This window comes from Emys orbicularis, chromosome 3 (genome assembly GCF_028017835.1).
Source record: "Emys orbicularis isolate rEmyOrb1 chromosome 3, rEmyOrb1.hap1, whole genome shotgun sequence".
Taxonomy (NCBI): domain Eukaryota; kingdom Metazoa; phylum Chordata; order Testudines; family Emydidae; genus Emys; species Emys orbicularis.
The window spans coordinates 2,643,507-2,660,113 of record NC_088685.1 but is presented as its reverse complement, the minus strand read 5'-3'; the positions used below and the strand labels follow the sequence as shown (position 1 = coordinate 2,660,113).

General features: G+C 44.8%; 1 protein-coding gene across 1 annotated transcript in view; it reads left to right on the top strand.

Moving 5' to 3' along the window:
• Window positions 1-16,607, top strand: part of DTNB (dystrobrevin beta) — a 346,393-nt gene that overhangs the window by 112,385 nt on the left and 217,401 nt on the right. Inside the window, exon 7 of the mRNA XM_065400623.1 lies at window positions 7,894-7,999. Coding sequence (XP_065256695.1) covers window positions 7,894-7,999 — 106 coding nt within the window. The remainder of the gene's footprint in view (window positions 1-7,893; window positions 8,000-16,607) is intronic.

Here is a 16,607-nt window from a genome sequence, read left to right as displayed (position 1 = left end):
AGGTTTCCTGGTGCTGAGGAATCTGTATCAACTGTAGACTTGGATTCTCAGTCACCTGGCATACCTGGCCAACAGAGGACTTGGCTTTCCTTTATAGGGAAATCATTACTAGCTAGAGATATTGATTCTTCTTCGAGTGCTGTCCCTGTGGGTGCTCCACTTCAGTTCAGTTGATGGTGTGTTCCGGCGCCGTTGATTGGAGATTTTCGATAACAGTACCTGGTTGGGCTGCATGTGCGTAGCAGCTGTCTCGTGGTCATTGGAGTCTCGGTCAGCACGCTCATGGCCCGAACTCCTCAGTTCCTTCTCAACCGTCCTCAGCTGAAGACATAGCTCAGAACAGTGTGACATCTCCTCTTCCTATAGTTAAATAGATAGAAATACTTGTTAGATATATTCTCCTCCAGTTTAGTATAGTTAATTAGATAGTTGTTAGTAATTTAAAAAAAAAATATTTTAGTTTTGTCTCCTGCAGGTACATGAACTTTCAATATTCATGCCAGGCTCTCCTGGTTTTAAGAGATGCGGCTCCTGCTGCGAGGTGATACCAAGGTCCGACAGACATTCTCTGTTCATGAGTTGCCTTTGTGAAGCACACATACCATCTAAGTGCACTCACTGCAACAATTTGAAGGCAAGAACCCATCATGACTGGGATTTCCTCCTTAAGATGATCTTTATGGAGAAGTCACTCCAGCCAGGATCTGACAAGGATGACCAAAAGTCCTCCACCAAGTGGTCACCCACACGGTCTGAACCAGCAAAGAGCACGGCTCCATCCTCTCTTGAGAAGAGGAAGAGAGCCTCGAATTCTCCACACAGGGAGTTGCACAAAAAGAAGTGGTCCCCTGCAAATCTCTACCATCGGTGCCGACAGCCCCGAGAGTCCGATTCTCCCGGCACCTCTGGCATTAGCTGTGCCACGGAGCCAAAAGCCAAGGAGTCGAGACATAGATCCAGCCATGTCTCCTTCATGGCACCTACCACAACAGCACCGGTAACCGAGACAACACCGATCATGCAGCCACCTCTGGCACTGATGAGGTCGATGCACAAGTCAAACGGACATCTGTCTATCATAATACCACATTCGGCACCACTATCACCGGCACCACAGCAATTCCTAACCCAGAAAGACATTACTGTGGCATCAGTTCCACAGTCTCTTCTCCTTGGTTAACTGTTCCAATGGTCAATTAGACTCGCCATTACAAATTTATGCCTTATTTGTCTCGCTTCAACTTCCAGCCATTGGATCGTGGTATTGTGACAATGTGAACTGCTGAATAGCTGTCTCTCTTCATTTCTCTTTTCTGGGATGCTTTTTACACTGCTTTACTGATGAACAGCCACTCCTGGCCAGTTAACATACAGCCTCCAACATGCAACTTGCTCCCAGCTACACAGTATTGAGTGCTACTAGCTAGCCACTTATAAATTACACTGCAGAAGAACAGCAGCAGATTCTCTAGACCCAGACTTCCCCCCAAGAAATGTGCATCTTGTACTGCCCAGCACACTACTGGACAAAACAAGCTTGTATAAAGCCTGTCATTTCATTAGTGGAAAATGATATGCACCATCTTTGTTATCCAAAATGGAATCTCCCAGACATTTTAATCCAAACACACTGATTAAGTAAAACAATAAAACAAGTTTATTAACTACAGAAAGATAAATTTTAAGTGACTACAAGTAATGAGGCATAAAGTCAGAATTAGTTACCAAGGAAATAAAAAGATAAAACTCAGGTAAATGCCTCACTCAGTGGTTTTCAAACTGGGGTACACGTACCCCTAGGGGGGTATGCAAGCTCTCATCAGGGGGTATGCGAGAAAAATCCTGTAATGGCGGACAACGCATCATGTTAGCCCTCACAGACCTTTTTTTTCGTGTTTTCATAGGTATATTAAGACCCTATCTCAGATGGGGGTATGCGGTAGATTACATTATTTGGAAAGGGGTATAGAGCCTAAAAAGTGAGAGGAGAGTGAGGTCAAATGTTTTTCCTCCCCTCTTTGTAATTCAATTTACTGTGCTAGAAACACCTTTGATGAGTCATGGTGACAAACAGTCTCTTGTGAACGTGAGGTTTGAACCGTCTTTGTGATGAAATGTAAATTTCTTGTTCTTCTTCAGGTGATTGCTCATATCGATTCCAATTAGGTGTGCACGCGCCTCATGCCTAGCAGCACTCGTTGGGTTAGCTGTGGAGCCCCCTGGAGTGGCGCCTTCATGGCGCTCAATATATGACCCTGCCGATCTGCTGCCTCCTCAGTTCCTTCTTACCACCAGTGACGGTTGTTGGAACTGTGGCGTCTTGCTCAGCAAGTTCTACCACGTTTCCCTAGCTTCGTTTGTTCTCTATAAGTATTAGTTTTTAGTTGTTAGTTAGTATTAGTAGTTAGCAGTTGGGCGGAGGGGGTTACCTTCTGTCCCGATCACGTTTCCTTGGGAGGGCTTACATGCCCAAGTCCCAGGGGTTCAAGCCCTGCAAGTCCTGCAGCAAGCCCATGGCAACGGGCGATCCCCGCGACACTTGTCTGAAGTGTCTGGGAGAGGCTCACCAAGCCAATCAGTGCAGGATTTGTAAGGGGTTTTGCCCCAGAACCAAAAAGGAGCGAGACTTTCACTTCAAGCAGCTCTTTATGGAGGCAGCACTTAGACCTCAGCCCCCACCGGTGCGGCAAGTTCATCGGTGCATAGCGCCCCGGCGACAGTGGTGGAAGCGGCACCGCGGAAGGACACTGGCAGAGACCTGCGGCACCGCTGCTCCCCGGTGCCGAAACCAGCAGGATCGACCCGGCACCGCTCCCACTCCCCGGTGCAGAAGCAGCACTGGAAGCAAGGGAGGAGCAGCTCTCCGTCCCAGAGGTCCACCCCTCTGGAGCCAGCCAGTGGGGCGAGTCCTCATGAGGAGCACCCAGCGCCAAAGTCTGCGGAGACAGCACAGTTGACTTCGGCCCCGCAAGGGGGACCGTCGAGTCCAGTGCCATTGGACTTCCCAGACCAGGTCATCGAGGAAGTGGAACTGCCATCCACCCCGGACAACTGTACCGCATCGAGTGGCACCGTCTTGAGGCAAACTGGTGATGGTCCGGCCCTCAGCACCGCTGATAGAATCCTGGCACCACTCGGAATCCCGGCGCCGCTTGCAATTGCGGCACTGGTCAGACTCGTGGCACTGCTCCAGGTTGTGCCAGTGCTCCTGGTCGCGATGCTGATCCATGCGTCGATCCCCATCGCGCAGCAGGTCCCGCTCCCGGCACCGGTCCTGGCGCTGCTCAGCGACCCCGCACAGCTCCAGATCACGGCACCACTCTCTAGCCTTGTTGCACAGCTCTCCAACGTGTCGACACCAGAGTGGCGCTGCTAGCAGGATCAGCTCTGCTTGGCACTGCCCTGGCCTTTGCGGTCCCGATCCCGGTCTTTGGACTCAGAGACAGGATCTAGATACTCAGAGTGGGGCCAGCACCGGTCAGGCTGTGGACACTCTGAGGTGGGGGCCAGGCCGTGGCCTGTGCAGTGGCAGGGACCAGTGCAGTGGCCATTTTGGACCCTTTGGGCATACCACCAGGCGCAGGGCGCCCAGTCTAAAGGCCCCGCCCCCCCACGGAACCAACTCCAACTCTGGTTCCTGAGCAGGACTCTGGTCTACCTGGTCCAGCCAGCAAGACAGGACGGGAGGTTTCTGACGAGCAGGAGGGACAGGAGGACCCTGTTCCCTCATTAGCCTCCTCGTCGTCCTCCCCAGACGAGGCTGTTGCGGGCACCTCTGTCTCCGGACTGCCCCCCATAGACAGCCACGCCCACCAGGACCTTCTTCGCAGGGTGGCGCGCAACATGGGTCTGCAGGCCAAGGAGGTGGAGGAGTCGGAGGATCCGGCGGTCAACATTTCGGCCCCAGAAGGTCCTTCTAGGCTATCTCTGCCCCTCATCAAGACCTCTGTTTTCTCCAAGTGCCATTCAGCATTGTTGGTATGATGGTTCTTGGTGACTGTAATAGTTCTACACACACACTCACACATTATGTATGGTAAGTGATCAAACCAGAGGTAATAGATGTGAACTCCTTATGATGCTGGCAGACCAGGTGCCAGCTCATGCAAGGCCCCTAGGTCTCAAATGCACACTGACCAATACATAACTGGAAACAAGTCTGACTCACCTGTGTGTTAGTATTGTTAAAATAGGTATTAGATTTATAAGAGTATGTTTAGTGTTTATACTTTATGAAATGCTTTTAAGTTGCTGCATGCATTAATCTCACTTTTAATATCTGTGTCCCATGTTATAAGGTAATATTTGAGTTTTTGCTCTATAACTGAAGAAGTGGGTTTTTTACCCACGAAAGCTTATGCCCAAATAAATCTGTTGGTCTTTTTAAGGTGCCACTGGACTCCTCGTTGTTTTTGCTCTGGAACAGTAAACCACTAGTCAGGAGAGAAGCATTACCACATCTGAAATACTAGTTTTGCCACAGGAGGTGTTACCTCCTGCACAACAAAAAAAGGCCCATAGTCACCAGACAAATCATTGTGGAACACCAAAGGACAAAAGATTCCAAAACACAAAAGGCTCGCCCCACACCCATGAAGAGGAGACATCCATTTGGACTCATCCAATCAGCTTGATCTTTGTGGGAAGTGAATAAAAATCCCTAACAAGGAAAAAACTGTATGTTTATGATGCTTGGACTCTGAGGGTCAAGGATTACTAAGCATAAGCAAAAGATCCCCAGTGCTTGTCCTGGGTTAGCCCTGAAGGACATAAGCAAGCTCTATATTGTAGAAGCTTCTATTACTCTTTGAAACTTAAGACTGTAATTCATTTGTGTTTGTATGTTTACGTGCTTTAATATTGTAAATAACTTATTTCTTAGTTAATAAATCTTTTTTAATAGGATTGGCTACAAGTGTCTGGTGAGATCTAAGGTGCAATTGACCTGGGATAAGTGACTGGTTCTTTGGGACTGGGAATAACCTGAATATTACGGTGATATTATCACAAAGGCAGGCTTACCTGAATGGCAAGATACACTAGAGTACCCAAGAGGACTGTCTGGAACTCCATGTTAAGGCTGTTACAGCGCTTGAGGAGTTCACACTTTATACTTGCTTGGTGAAATCTAAATATAGAACTCACAACCAATTTGGGGTTTGTGCCCTGCTTCGTCACAGTCTGCCTGAGGTTGGCACTCACGCTCTTGAACCACTCCAGACAGCTTGACACTCTTATACACCAGAAGGTCTGTTTCAGTATATTTAAGAATTTTTCTTGGCCTCACTGAGAAGTTAGTTTCTTTAAGGCATTGATGTATCTCTGCCTCTCATATTGTATGAAAAAAGAGGTTCATTGTGCATTATCAGTAATAGTCTAATAGGGACTTTTACACTTTTCGAGGGAGATTAGGGGTCTCCAGGCACACCTTCTCTCCTAAGAAGAATGTGACTGTTCCTGCTGTGATGATTGAGAATGAGTTCTCTTGGGATTCCCTCACGGCAGCAGCAGGCAGCCTGGCTGTTGAAGAGAAGATCTTCAGCTGCAGGGTAAGATGATTAGGCATAGAGCATCCTATAGCAACTGAAAGGAGCAGGATCAAGCACTCCTAAAGTCGTGCATTAATGGTGATCGGTACAGGTAATTGTGACTACCCTCTAGCTCCCTGAGACTGATTGAAAGGCCACAATCAAAGAACAGTTATCAATGGTTTACTGTCAACCTGACAGGATATATCTAGTGGGGTCCTGCAGGGTTCTGTCCCGGATTAGGTACTATTCAATATTTTCATTAATGAGTTAGATAATGGACTGGAGAATATGCTTGTGAAATTTGTGGATGACACCAAACTGAGGCGGGATGCATGCACTTTGAAGGACAGGATTAGAACTCAAAACAATCTTGACAAATTGGAGAATTGGTCTGAAATCAACAAGATGAAATTCAATAAAGAGACATGCAAAGTACTATACTTAGGAAGGAAAAATCAAATGCCCAACTACAAAATGTAGAATAATTGACGAGGTAGTAATACTATTGAAAAGGATTTGGGGGTTATAATGGATCATGAATTGAATAGGAGTTAACAATGTGGTGCAGTTGTGAAAAAGGCTAATGTTCTTGGGGGCATTAACAGGAGTGTCTTATGTAAGACAGGAGAGGTAATTGTCCCACTCTCCTCAGCACTGGCGACATCTTAGCTGGAATACTGTGTCCAGTTCTGTGTGCCACTCTTTAAGAAAGATGTGGACAAATTGGAGCGAGTCCAGAGGTGACCAACAAAAATGATAAAAGATTTAGAATACTTACCTGTGAGGAAAGGCTAAAAAAAATGAGTATATTGTCTTGCGAAGAGAAAACCGAGTTAAGGACCTGATAAGTCTTTAGGTATGTTAAGAGGTGTTGCAAAAAGGATGGTGATCTATTGTCCTCATATCCAGTGAAGGTAGTTACAAGAAATAATGGGCTTAATCTGCAGTAAGGGAGGTTTAGGTTAGATATTAAGGAAAAACTTTCTAACTATAAGAGTTGTTAAGTACTGGAAAAGGCTTCCAAGGGAGGTTGTGGAATCCCTGTCATTCGAAGTTTATAAGAACAGGTGGACAAACACCTGTCGGGGATGATGTAGGCATACTTCATCCTGCCTTAGCATAGGGGACTGGAATAGATGGCCTCTCAATGTCTCTTCCAGCCCTTTATGTCTATGATTTTGTACTCATCAGGGAGAGATGGCAAACACATACATCTTCTTCCTCTCCCAACTCCAAAAAGATATAGGTGAATTGGACATAGCATGCTTCTCCAAAAGAGTGCTTCAGTCATTGGGTGGTTGCTGCTCGGGAGAATTGTGGACAATTTTCCTCCTCCTAGAAAACAAGGCTTTGCCTTTTTTGCTCCATTGCTGTAAGCAGAGCTGCCACCATCTTCTTTAATCCCTGTCATGGTGGCCCTTTGATGTACCACCAATGTATAGGGAGGCAAGAAGAGACAGGCTGTCTGAACAGTGGTTTTTATCCCACAGATCACGTGCCAGAGCAAGGGATTTGGCTTCCCGAAAAGTAGAGGGTGTGGCTGGCCTTGCACAGGTCTTGTTTCCTCCTCTGAAAGTGGAAGAAGACTATTTAAGAAGTTATCTAGTTAAATACTTTTTCCTTGTAGCCATAGTTTCCTTAGCTTTTCTTCCTGACAAATCTCATTGGTATGCATTGTTATCAATTTTATATCAATCATTCTTCCTTCTTTCCTTGCCAATTTGTCTGAGATCATGAAAAGCATGGGTCTAGGTCCAGAGAGACTGTTCTCTGCTTGAAAATTAATTTCACTCACTTCCTTTCCTAAATCTCTTAATTTAAAATCAGTTTCCTTGCCCACTTTTTCAAATTTTAGTACAATTCTGTACTGTTTCTGTTCTCATTTCTTCTCTTTCCCTTGTTTGCCATATGGCTAATGCCTAAATACTCCTTTTGAGTCCTCCTTTCCTTGTCTTTGTATTTTTTTCAGTATTGTACCATGTGCTTGGAACTTCCTCCCTTAGTTCACTAAACAATCTTCCCTCTTTGCATTTGAATCCCCCTTTTAAAGCACTTCTTTGCAAACCCTTTCAGCTGTAACTCGCAAAGTACTGACTACATACTCACCCCCTTTGAATTTACCTATGTATTATGTATTTATTGATTATTTATGAATGTAGTATGTACTATCTTGTTTGTGATGTACTGTCTAATTAAGATTGAAAAGTCCTTAGGGAGGGAGAGTGAATGTATCTGTCCTTTACGATATGTAATACACTGTTGGTATTCAGTAAATTAATACTAAAGAAACCATAGGATGGAGGTAATTACCAAGAATTAAGTTCTCTTTTGAAAGTGAGCCATGTTTTTGTTTCTTTTACAGAAAAAGATAACGCTAAATATGTTTTTAGACACACTGATGGTTGATCCACCCCCTCAGTGCCTTGTGTGGCTACCTCTCATGCACAGACTTGCACATGTAGAAAATGGTAAGTTAAATATTTATTATGTCTGAAATTTCTGTTCAGAAAAGTGTATATATGGTGATCTTTTCCAGACATTGGAACTTAGTGTTTGCTTTCTCTGATTGTTCCCACTGTATGGTGTTAGTCCCAGAGCATTCAGGGACTAATTCTCAGAGAAGCTAAACACCCCCAGATCCCACTGACTTCAGTGTGAATTGTAGTTGCGCATCACTTCTGAAAACAAGACCTTATAACTACACAGAAAATTAAGCAATAATCTAGAACAATCCTATTATTTTAAACTTTTCTTTTTAATTTGAATATTAACATCATTAACAACACAGGATTTAAAATAAAAAATATAACCTTCAGAAAAAACAATTTCTGCAAATGAACAAGCTCCGTCGACAACTTTTAAAGGATTTTCACTTGCATTGCACTTTAACAAGTATTATCAATTGATGATGTGGAAGATTTTTGGGTGCCAGTTCAGGTGTCCTTGCTGAGTGTCTCATGAGTGCACCAATCACTTTCTGCCTCCCACCATGAACAACGTGAGGGCTGAACTCTCTCTGTCCACGTCCAGTGCTTTCCTTAGCTACAAGTTCCCAGTTACGCCTACACAAGAAGGTATTTCTCTGAGAAGTGATTAGGGTTTGAAAAACTGGAGAAGGCTAAAAGGACAACAGATATACTTCTTGTGGTAAGGCATTGCGTGCAACCTGGTCTTTGACTGGCATGCTAGATATGTCAACACATTCTGTGAGGCACAACATCCTCCAGTCTCAGAAATCACAATTTCCACTTTTGAGACGGTCAACGTCTGTGGACCCAGTGGTTCACCAAGGACTTAACCCAACCCCCCCCTTTTTTTGGCCAGAATCTTGGGTAATCAATTTCTCCCTCATCTTTTCTTGTCACTTCCTAGATATGATCAAATCTTCCCAATTTTTCCTCAACATATTAAAAACCCTACCACCTTTCCTGTCTCAGCAGCTAGACTGCTTGTCCCCACCCCGATAGCCTTTTGCCTTGATTACTAAATTGTCTTCCACTTAAGTCTTCCTGAAACCCATATCTGTCATACTCCAGTCTGTCCAAAATCCTGCAGCTAAAATTATCTTCCATGCCTGTCAAATGGACCACATCATCCCCTTCTCTGAATGTTTCCAGTGGATGTGCCTTGTTCACTATATCAAATTCAAACTTCTTGTGTGTCATTCAAGACCCTGCAGACTCTGCCCTTGCCTATGTCTCAATCTTCTCTTATTTCTCATTGCCCCATCCACTCTGCTTTACCAAGAGTGCCAGCCTCAATACCCTATTTGTTTGCTTCTCCCTCTCCCAACTTTGTGCCTTTCTCTATTCATCAAACCACGGACTTCTCCACAGTATGTGTGTGTATGTAATAAATACACGCGCACCCACATTTAATGGAATAAGTGACCATGAGATATGTCATTCACCTGTTGTATCAGCACCTCAAGGTGCATGTAGCACCTTGAGGCCCCAACCAGGTCAGGGCCCAATTGTTCTAGACACTATACAGAAGCAGTCCTTGCCCCAAAAAACTGGTAATCTTTTACTAAGACAAGATGTAACAGGTGGGTGAAATAAATGGGGGAGTAGTGAGTGATGACAGGGCAATAGTATTACAAGGATATTTTACACAGACTATAGATGTGTGCACACCCAATTCATTCAACTCATTCTAATTTAACCCAATAAATTTACCAAAGTCCAGTGGTGACAGGGACAGGCAGAGGATGCTGCTGGCAGTCCTTATTTACAACTCTTCACACAGGTGGCCTTAGGGTGATGGTCATTCTCCATAGATCAGGGTAGATAATGAGTTCTTATCCACCTTAGCTGATAGAGCTGGCCTTTTTTAGGCACAGCGCTCCTCTCCCCAATCTGGGGAAAGGGAACTGAAAATGAATCCTAAACACAGCCTGCCCTTTCTGTACCTGTCAGTCTACTACTCCTGGCTGGTCATTCAACTCAGTGGTCAAAATAAAACACAGATTCAGACTGACAATTTGGTTCATGGAATGTCAGAACTCTTCTTGACAATGAGCAAAGACTGGAATGTAGGACAGCCCTTATTGCCAAAACACTGAAGAGGTATAACATAGACATCACTGCCCTCCAAGACAGTCAGAGGTAGGGTTCGCCATATGGTCCAACATTGCTCGCAAGCTTGACTCGCTCCCCAAGAGAGTCAATGACTGACTTATAGTGCTCCACATAGAAACCAGTACGCCACCATTATCAGTGACTGTGCACTGACAATGACTCGTACACCGAGATCAAGGAGGTGTTTTATGAAGATCTTAGCAGGATCATCAGAGGGGTGCCACATCAGGACAAACTTATTGTCCTTGGAGAGTTTAGTGCTCCTGTTGGAGCTGACTCAGATACATGGAAGAAGGTGCTAGGTCATCACAGCTTTGGAAGGTCAAACTCCAATGGCCAACTGCTTCTCCCCAAGTGTACCAAGTTCAATCTCACTATTACCAACACTGTCTTCCAACAGGCCAATAAATATAAGACAACATGGATGCATCCTAGGTCAAAACAGTGGCACATGCTGGACTATGTAATAGTACAGTCTAAAGACATTAAAGATGTGTACATCACCTGCTCTTTGAGAGATGCTGAATGCTGGTCAGACTACTGACTTGTGAGAAGCATCATATTGCTACACTTCTCACCAAAGCATCCCAGAAGATGCCTCAAACCAGTGAAAAAGATCAGTGTGGCTGCCATGAAAGACCCTAGCAAACAATCCAAGTTGAAACAGATACTGGAGACTGCATTAGCTGAGGTCCCAGAGAACTCCACAGATATTGAGGCAACCTGGCAGAAGCTCAGAGATGTCACATATAATGTGGCATCCAAGGTTCTTGGCTTTGTAAGGTGGAAACACCACAACTGGTTCGATGAGAATGATCCTGAGATAGACTGGCTACTGGAGACAATGCACATCACACTCCAGTCCTACATCTTGGACAAGAAATCAGAAATGAAGGAGACCAGGTACCATCAGGCCAGACATGCACTTCAAACCCGATTAAGGCTAATGAATGACTGATGGGAGCAAAAGGCTGCAGCTCTGCAGGAAGCGGTTAACAAACATGACGTGAAGGCCTTCTACGAACGTCTCCATGTTGTGTATGACCCCAAATCCAGTGGGTACAGCCCCTGTCCTCACAGCAGATGGTAACTGGATGTTCACAGACAAAAGCAATTTTCTCTATCACTGGGCAGAGCGCTTTACTAGTCTCCTGAACTGTCAATCTACTATGTCTGACGAAGCCATTGACTCACTCCCACAGTGTGTTGTTCTGGAGGAGCTGTCTGTGGACCCTTCTTTAGGCAAGGTTACTAAGGCCATCAAGCAACTATCCATGGGCAAGTTTCAAGACCCCATCGGCATTCCGCCTGAAGTGTACAAATGTGGAGGTGCCCACCTGGTCAGGAAACACATCAGCCTTTTCAAGACTATATGCCCCAGGAGTACAAGGATGCTTTTATAGTCCATCTATACTAAAAGGAAGAGAAGCATATCTAGCTGTGACAACTATCAGGGAATCTCACTGCTTTCTATAGTAGGGAAGCTCCTTGCATGGGTTGTTTTCAACAGGTTTGTCTCTCACCCAGTGGACGCATTGTGTCCAGAGTCACAGTGTGGCTTTTGTGCTGGCTGTGGCATCATGGACATGATTTTTGCAGCCTGACAAATACAAGAGAAGGTTTGTGAACAGAACAAGGACCTGTACATGGTGGTGGTTGACCTGATCAAAGCCTTCAACATGGTGAATCATAAGAGCCTACGGAAACTTCTTCATAAATTTGGTTGCCCAGAGAAGATGATTGTGGTCATCTGCTCATTTCACGATGACATGATGGCCAGGGTGATGGTCCGTGGTGACTCATCAGAAGCCTTCCCTGTCACCAGTAGCACTGAACAAAGATGCGTAATGGCTGCAGTCCTCTGTGCTGTGGTCTTTTCAGCCATGTTCTTGTTCGCATTCCAGGACTTTGACAGAGGTGTACACATCCAGATTGGATGGGGGTCTATTCGATCTAAAACTCAGGGCTTGCACCAAGGTAACTGAACAGCTATTAAGAGAGCTCCTGTTTGCTGATGACTGTGCCCTCATGGCACACATGCTTAAGGACATTCAACTTATCGTGGATGGTTCTGCCTATGCCTCAACATGCTTCAGTTTTATAACCAGACGGCACCATACCACCAGCATCATTGATCCCACGATCCCATCATCACAATTGACAACACACCCCTCAACTCGGTCAGGAAATTCTGCTAACTGGGTAGCATACTTTCCAGCAATGCGATGTTGTATGACGAGATCATTCAGTGCATGGCAAAGGCCAGCCTGGCATTTAGCAGGCTCACTCAGAGGCTCTGGAGGGAGCATGGAGTCCGCCTCAGGACCAAGATAAAAATCTATGCACTGTTATACTCACCTCACTCCCATATGGCTGCAAGACATGGATGCTGTACTAATGCCACATCGAACAGCTGGAGAGCTTCCACCTTTGCTGCATAAGATCCATCTGCAACATCAAGTGGCAGAACAGGATCCCCGACACTGAAGTCCTCGAGAGGTGCCAGATCCCTGGCATTGAGAGTATGCTCATAAGGGTTCAACTTCGCTGGGTCGGACACGTGATCTGCATGGAGGTTTTCCTGTATACTGAAAAGGGTGTTCTACCTCCAGTTGAGCACAGGAATCTGCCCTAAGCGTCGACCCTTCCTCAGATACAAAGCATGCAAAGCCAATCTCAAAGCATGCAAGATAGATATTAAAACCTGGGAACTCATTGCACTGGACAGACCCAGATGAAGAGGTCTGTGCCATGAGGCCAAGTCTACTTCTGAGGAGTGGTTTGTTAGGTCTTTGCAGGAGCAGAGAGCATAAGAAATTAGAACAGCCATACTAGGTCAGACCAAAGGTCCATCTAGCCCAGTATCCTGCCTTCCGACAGTGGCCAGTGCCAGGTCCCCCAAAGGGAATGAACAGGACAGGGGATAATCAAGTCATCCATCCCCTGTTGCCCATTCCCAGCTTCTGGCAAACAGAGGCTAGGGACACCATACCTGCCCGTCCTGGCTAATAGCCATTGATGGACCTATCCTCCATGAACTTACCTAGTTCTAGAGCATGTCTTAAGGCCAACACCTGAAGCCTCCCTCCCCCTCCTCAAAAATGATTACATGTGCAAGACATGCAACTGCATTTGTAAATCCAGAATTGCACTCACTTCCCATGCGAGAAGCCATAAAAACAAATAAACCCAGAATTTAAATCAATTCTAGCTGAACATTCATTTGTCGACGCAATAGGAGAATCCATCTATGCAGGCGTATGTGCAGTTTGTAAGTATACAGTATTTTTTCTTTGTTAATACATAATAAAAGTAGTGGTAGTCTCAGCTTGCCACCTGCCTAGTTGGTGTTAGCTGGTGGGGTTCAGTAGACCTTATGGATAGCTGAACGCTGGAATAGGCTTCCAACTATTCCAGCGTTCAGCTATCCATAAGGTCTACTGAACCCCACCAGCTAACACCAACTAGGCAGGTGGCAAGCTGAGACTACCACTACTTTTATTATGTAAGGTTGTGAAATCTCCCTAATTGGAGGTTTTTAACAACAGGTTAGCCAACCTCCTGTCAGGAATGGCTAGGTGCCTCAGCACAGAGGGCTGGACTAGATGACTTCTCAAGCTTCCTTCCAGCCGAGTGATTCTATGTTAGAAGTGAATCACAAGTTTGAGTGTGTGGTTTCCCAGAACTGCACAGAAGGGCTAAAGAGGAGAAGTCTGGTTGGTTTGTGGTGATTGAGAAACTGGGGCAAAGGAATGCTGGAAGGCTTGCATTCCTTGGATGGAATTGAGGTTGTGGTGCATTTTCTGGGGTAAGGTGGCTTTACTGTTGGTTAGGTGCGTGCTTCTTGGTGTAGTGGAAGAGAGGTACTTTTAGATGGCTTAACTTTTAGATGGCTTAACTGGCTTTTGAAGTTATTAGATATGATATGTTGTGTTCAGAGACCTTAACTGATACAAAGTATAAGTGTATGTGTGTATGAATACTAATAGAACTTTATTCTTTTATTACTCTTTAAGCAACTTGTGCTTGGTATTCTATAGAAAAATAGTAAGGGCCTGGGGAGCATGCAGTCTAAAAGACAGACCCATAACACAAGATGCACTGGGACATCCAGAAGGAAGGTATTAGCTAATTGTGGAGCTTGGATTTTTTTTTTTTTAATTGACATGCTGTAGTGTTTGTAGGTCTCATGGAAGAAGTGAGATTTTAGGAGGGTTTAGGGCTGATTTGCTGAGTTAGGGTGAATATTTGAAGCTTTGGGCATTTCATTTAAGAAAACACAAAGATGGGAGAAAATGAAAGGGGCAGAGGGTAGCATAGATGATTGAGCAACGAGGATAAGAATTTCGGTTTGAGGTGTAGATCACAATGGAATTGTGCAGAGCTTTAAAGGCAAGAATAGGAAGTTTAAATTTGACAAATTGGAAACAGCAGAGCCATCAGCCACCTGGAATTCAGGGCATTTTGCTATGCCCTCAAGGCCTTTCTTCCATCTCTTTAGTGCTAAGTAGTACAGGTCTCAACAGACAATACCATGGCCCTGTATTACATAAAACAGGAATGGGTGTGGTCCCTACATTAGTTGAAGCAAGAAAACTCTTTGGCATTGGTGAATCAAACACAGGATCAGCCACATAGGGCTACATCATGAGGAGGAGATGAATGTGCAGGCAAATTTCCCTGAGCAGGACAGTGCAGGACCAACAATAAGGAATAAGGCCAATCTGAGGAATTACAGACTAGTCAGCGGAACTTCAGTGTCTGAAATGATAATGGAGTAAATCAAGTAATCAAATTGCAAACACCTAGAAGATAAGTAACAGTCAGCATGGATTTGTCAAGAACAAATCATGTCAAACCAACAGGGTAACAAACCTTGTGGATAGGGGGAAACGGTAGATGTGGTATATCTTGACTTTAGTAAGGCTTTTGACACTGTCTTGTGTGACCTTCTCATAAACCAACTAGGGAAATTTAGCCTAGAGGGAATTGCTATAAGGTGGGTGCATAACTTGGAAAACCGTTCCCAGAGAGTAGTTATCAGTGGGTCACAATCAAGCTGGAAGAGCATATCAAGTGGGGTTCCGCTGAAATCGGTCCTGTTCAATATCTTCATCAGTTATTTAGGTAATGGCATAGAGAGTACACTTTTAATGTTTGCAGACGATACCAAGCTGGGAGGGGTTGAAAGTGCTTTGAAGGATAGGATTAAAATTTAAAATGATCTGAACAAACAGACGAAATGGTCTGAAGTAAATAGGATGAAATTCAATAAGGACAAATGCAAAGTACTCCACTTAGGAAGGAACAATCAGTTGCACACATACAAAATGGGAAATTACTGCCTAGAAAGGAGTACTGCGGAAAGGGATCTGGGGGTCATAGTGGATCACAAGCTAAATGAGAGTCAACAGTGTAACACTGTTGCAAAAAAATGCAAACATCATAGCAGGAGTGTTGTAAGCAAGACACGAGAAGTAATTCTTCCACTCTACTCCGTGCTGATTAGGCCTGAGCTGGAATACTGTGTCCAGTACTGGGCAACACATTTCAGGAACGATGTGGACAAATTGGCGAAAGTCCAAATCAGGAATGGTCTAGTTATTACTTAGTCCTGCCTTGAGTGCAGAGGATTGGATTAGAATACCTATTGAGGTCCATTCCAGTCCAGTCAGTTAGTCTATAAGGGTGCCACAGGACACTCTGCTGCTATTCCAGTCCTACACTTCTATGATTCTATGAACTTGAATGATTCTTGACACTGTCAGTAACCATCTCCATATTCAGGAGAGGAGTCATAAATGGAGCTCTTCATCTCCAGAGAAAATGTGAAGTGATTAGGCAAACACTGGAAAGTTATTGTCAGATGATTTCTTCTGGGTTGCAGTGGAAGCCTCCAATCCCACTCCTTCCCAGTGTTATGGAAGACAGAGACAGAACAATGATTCATATGGCCCTATTATGGCCAAGACAACACTGGAATACAGAGCTCCTAAAGTTCTCTGAAGGATCTCCTTTCCCACTTCCACTGTCTCCAGATCGACCTCTTGCCTCAGAGGAACAGCCAAATTCTTCATATCAACCCAGGGATATCTTGCCTGTTGGCCTGGATAATAACCTACAGTGATGGTCACTGATCAGGCTTGCTCTGGACAAGGATGAAGTCCACTATGAAGTGCTATCTCCAAAAATGGAAAAGATTCTCCATGTGGTCCACTGGCAAGAATCTTACCCTGACACAAACAGGAATTCATGCTATATTGGACTGTTTAATGTTAAGTCGCAAGGACTTTCACTAACAGCATTAATATACACCTGGCTGCTATCTCACCCCACTGCCACTCTGTGCAGGACAAAATGGTATTTTCCCATCCAACAATAGCCAGATTCCTAAAAAGACTTACTAATGCATTTCCCGGAGTAAGAAAACCACCTCCTTCCTGGGATCTAGATTTGGTGCAAACCAAGTTGAAGCGCACTCCGTTCGGAACTCTCA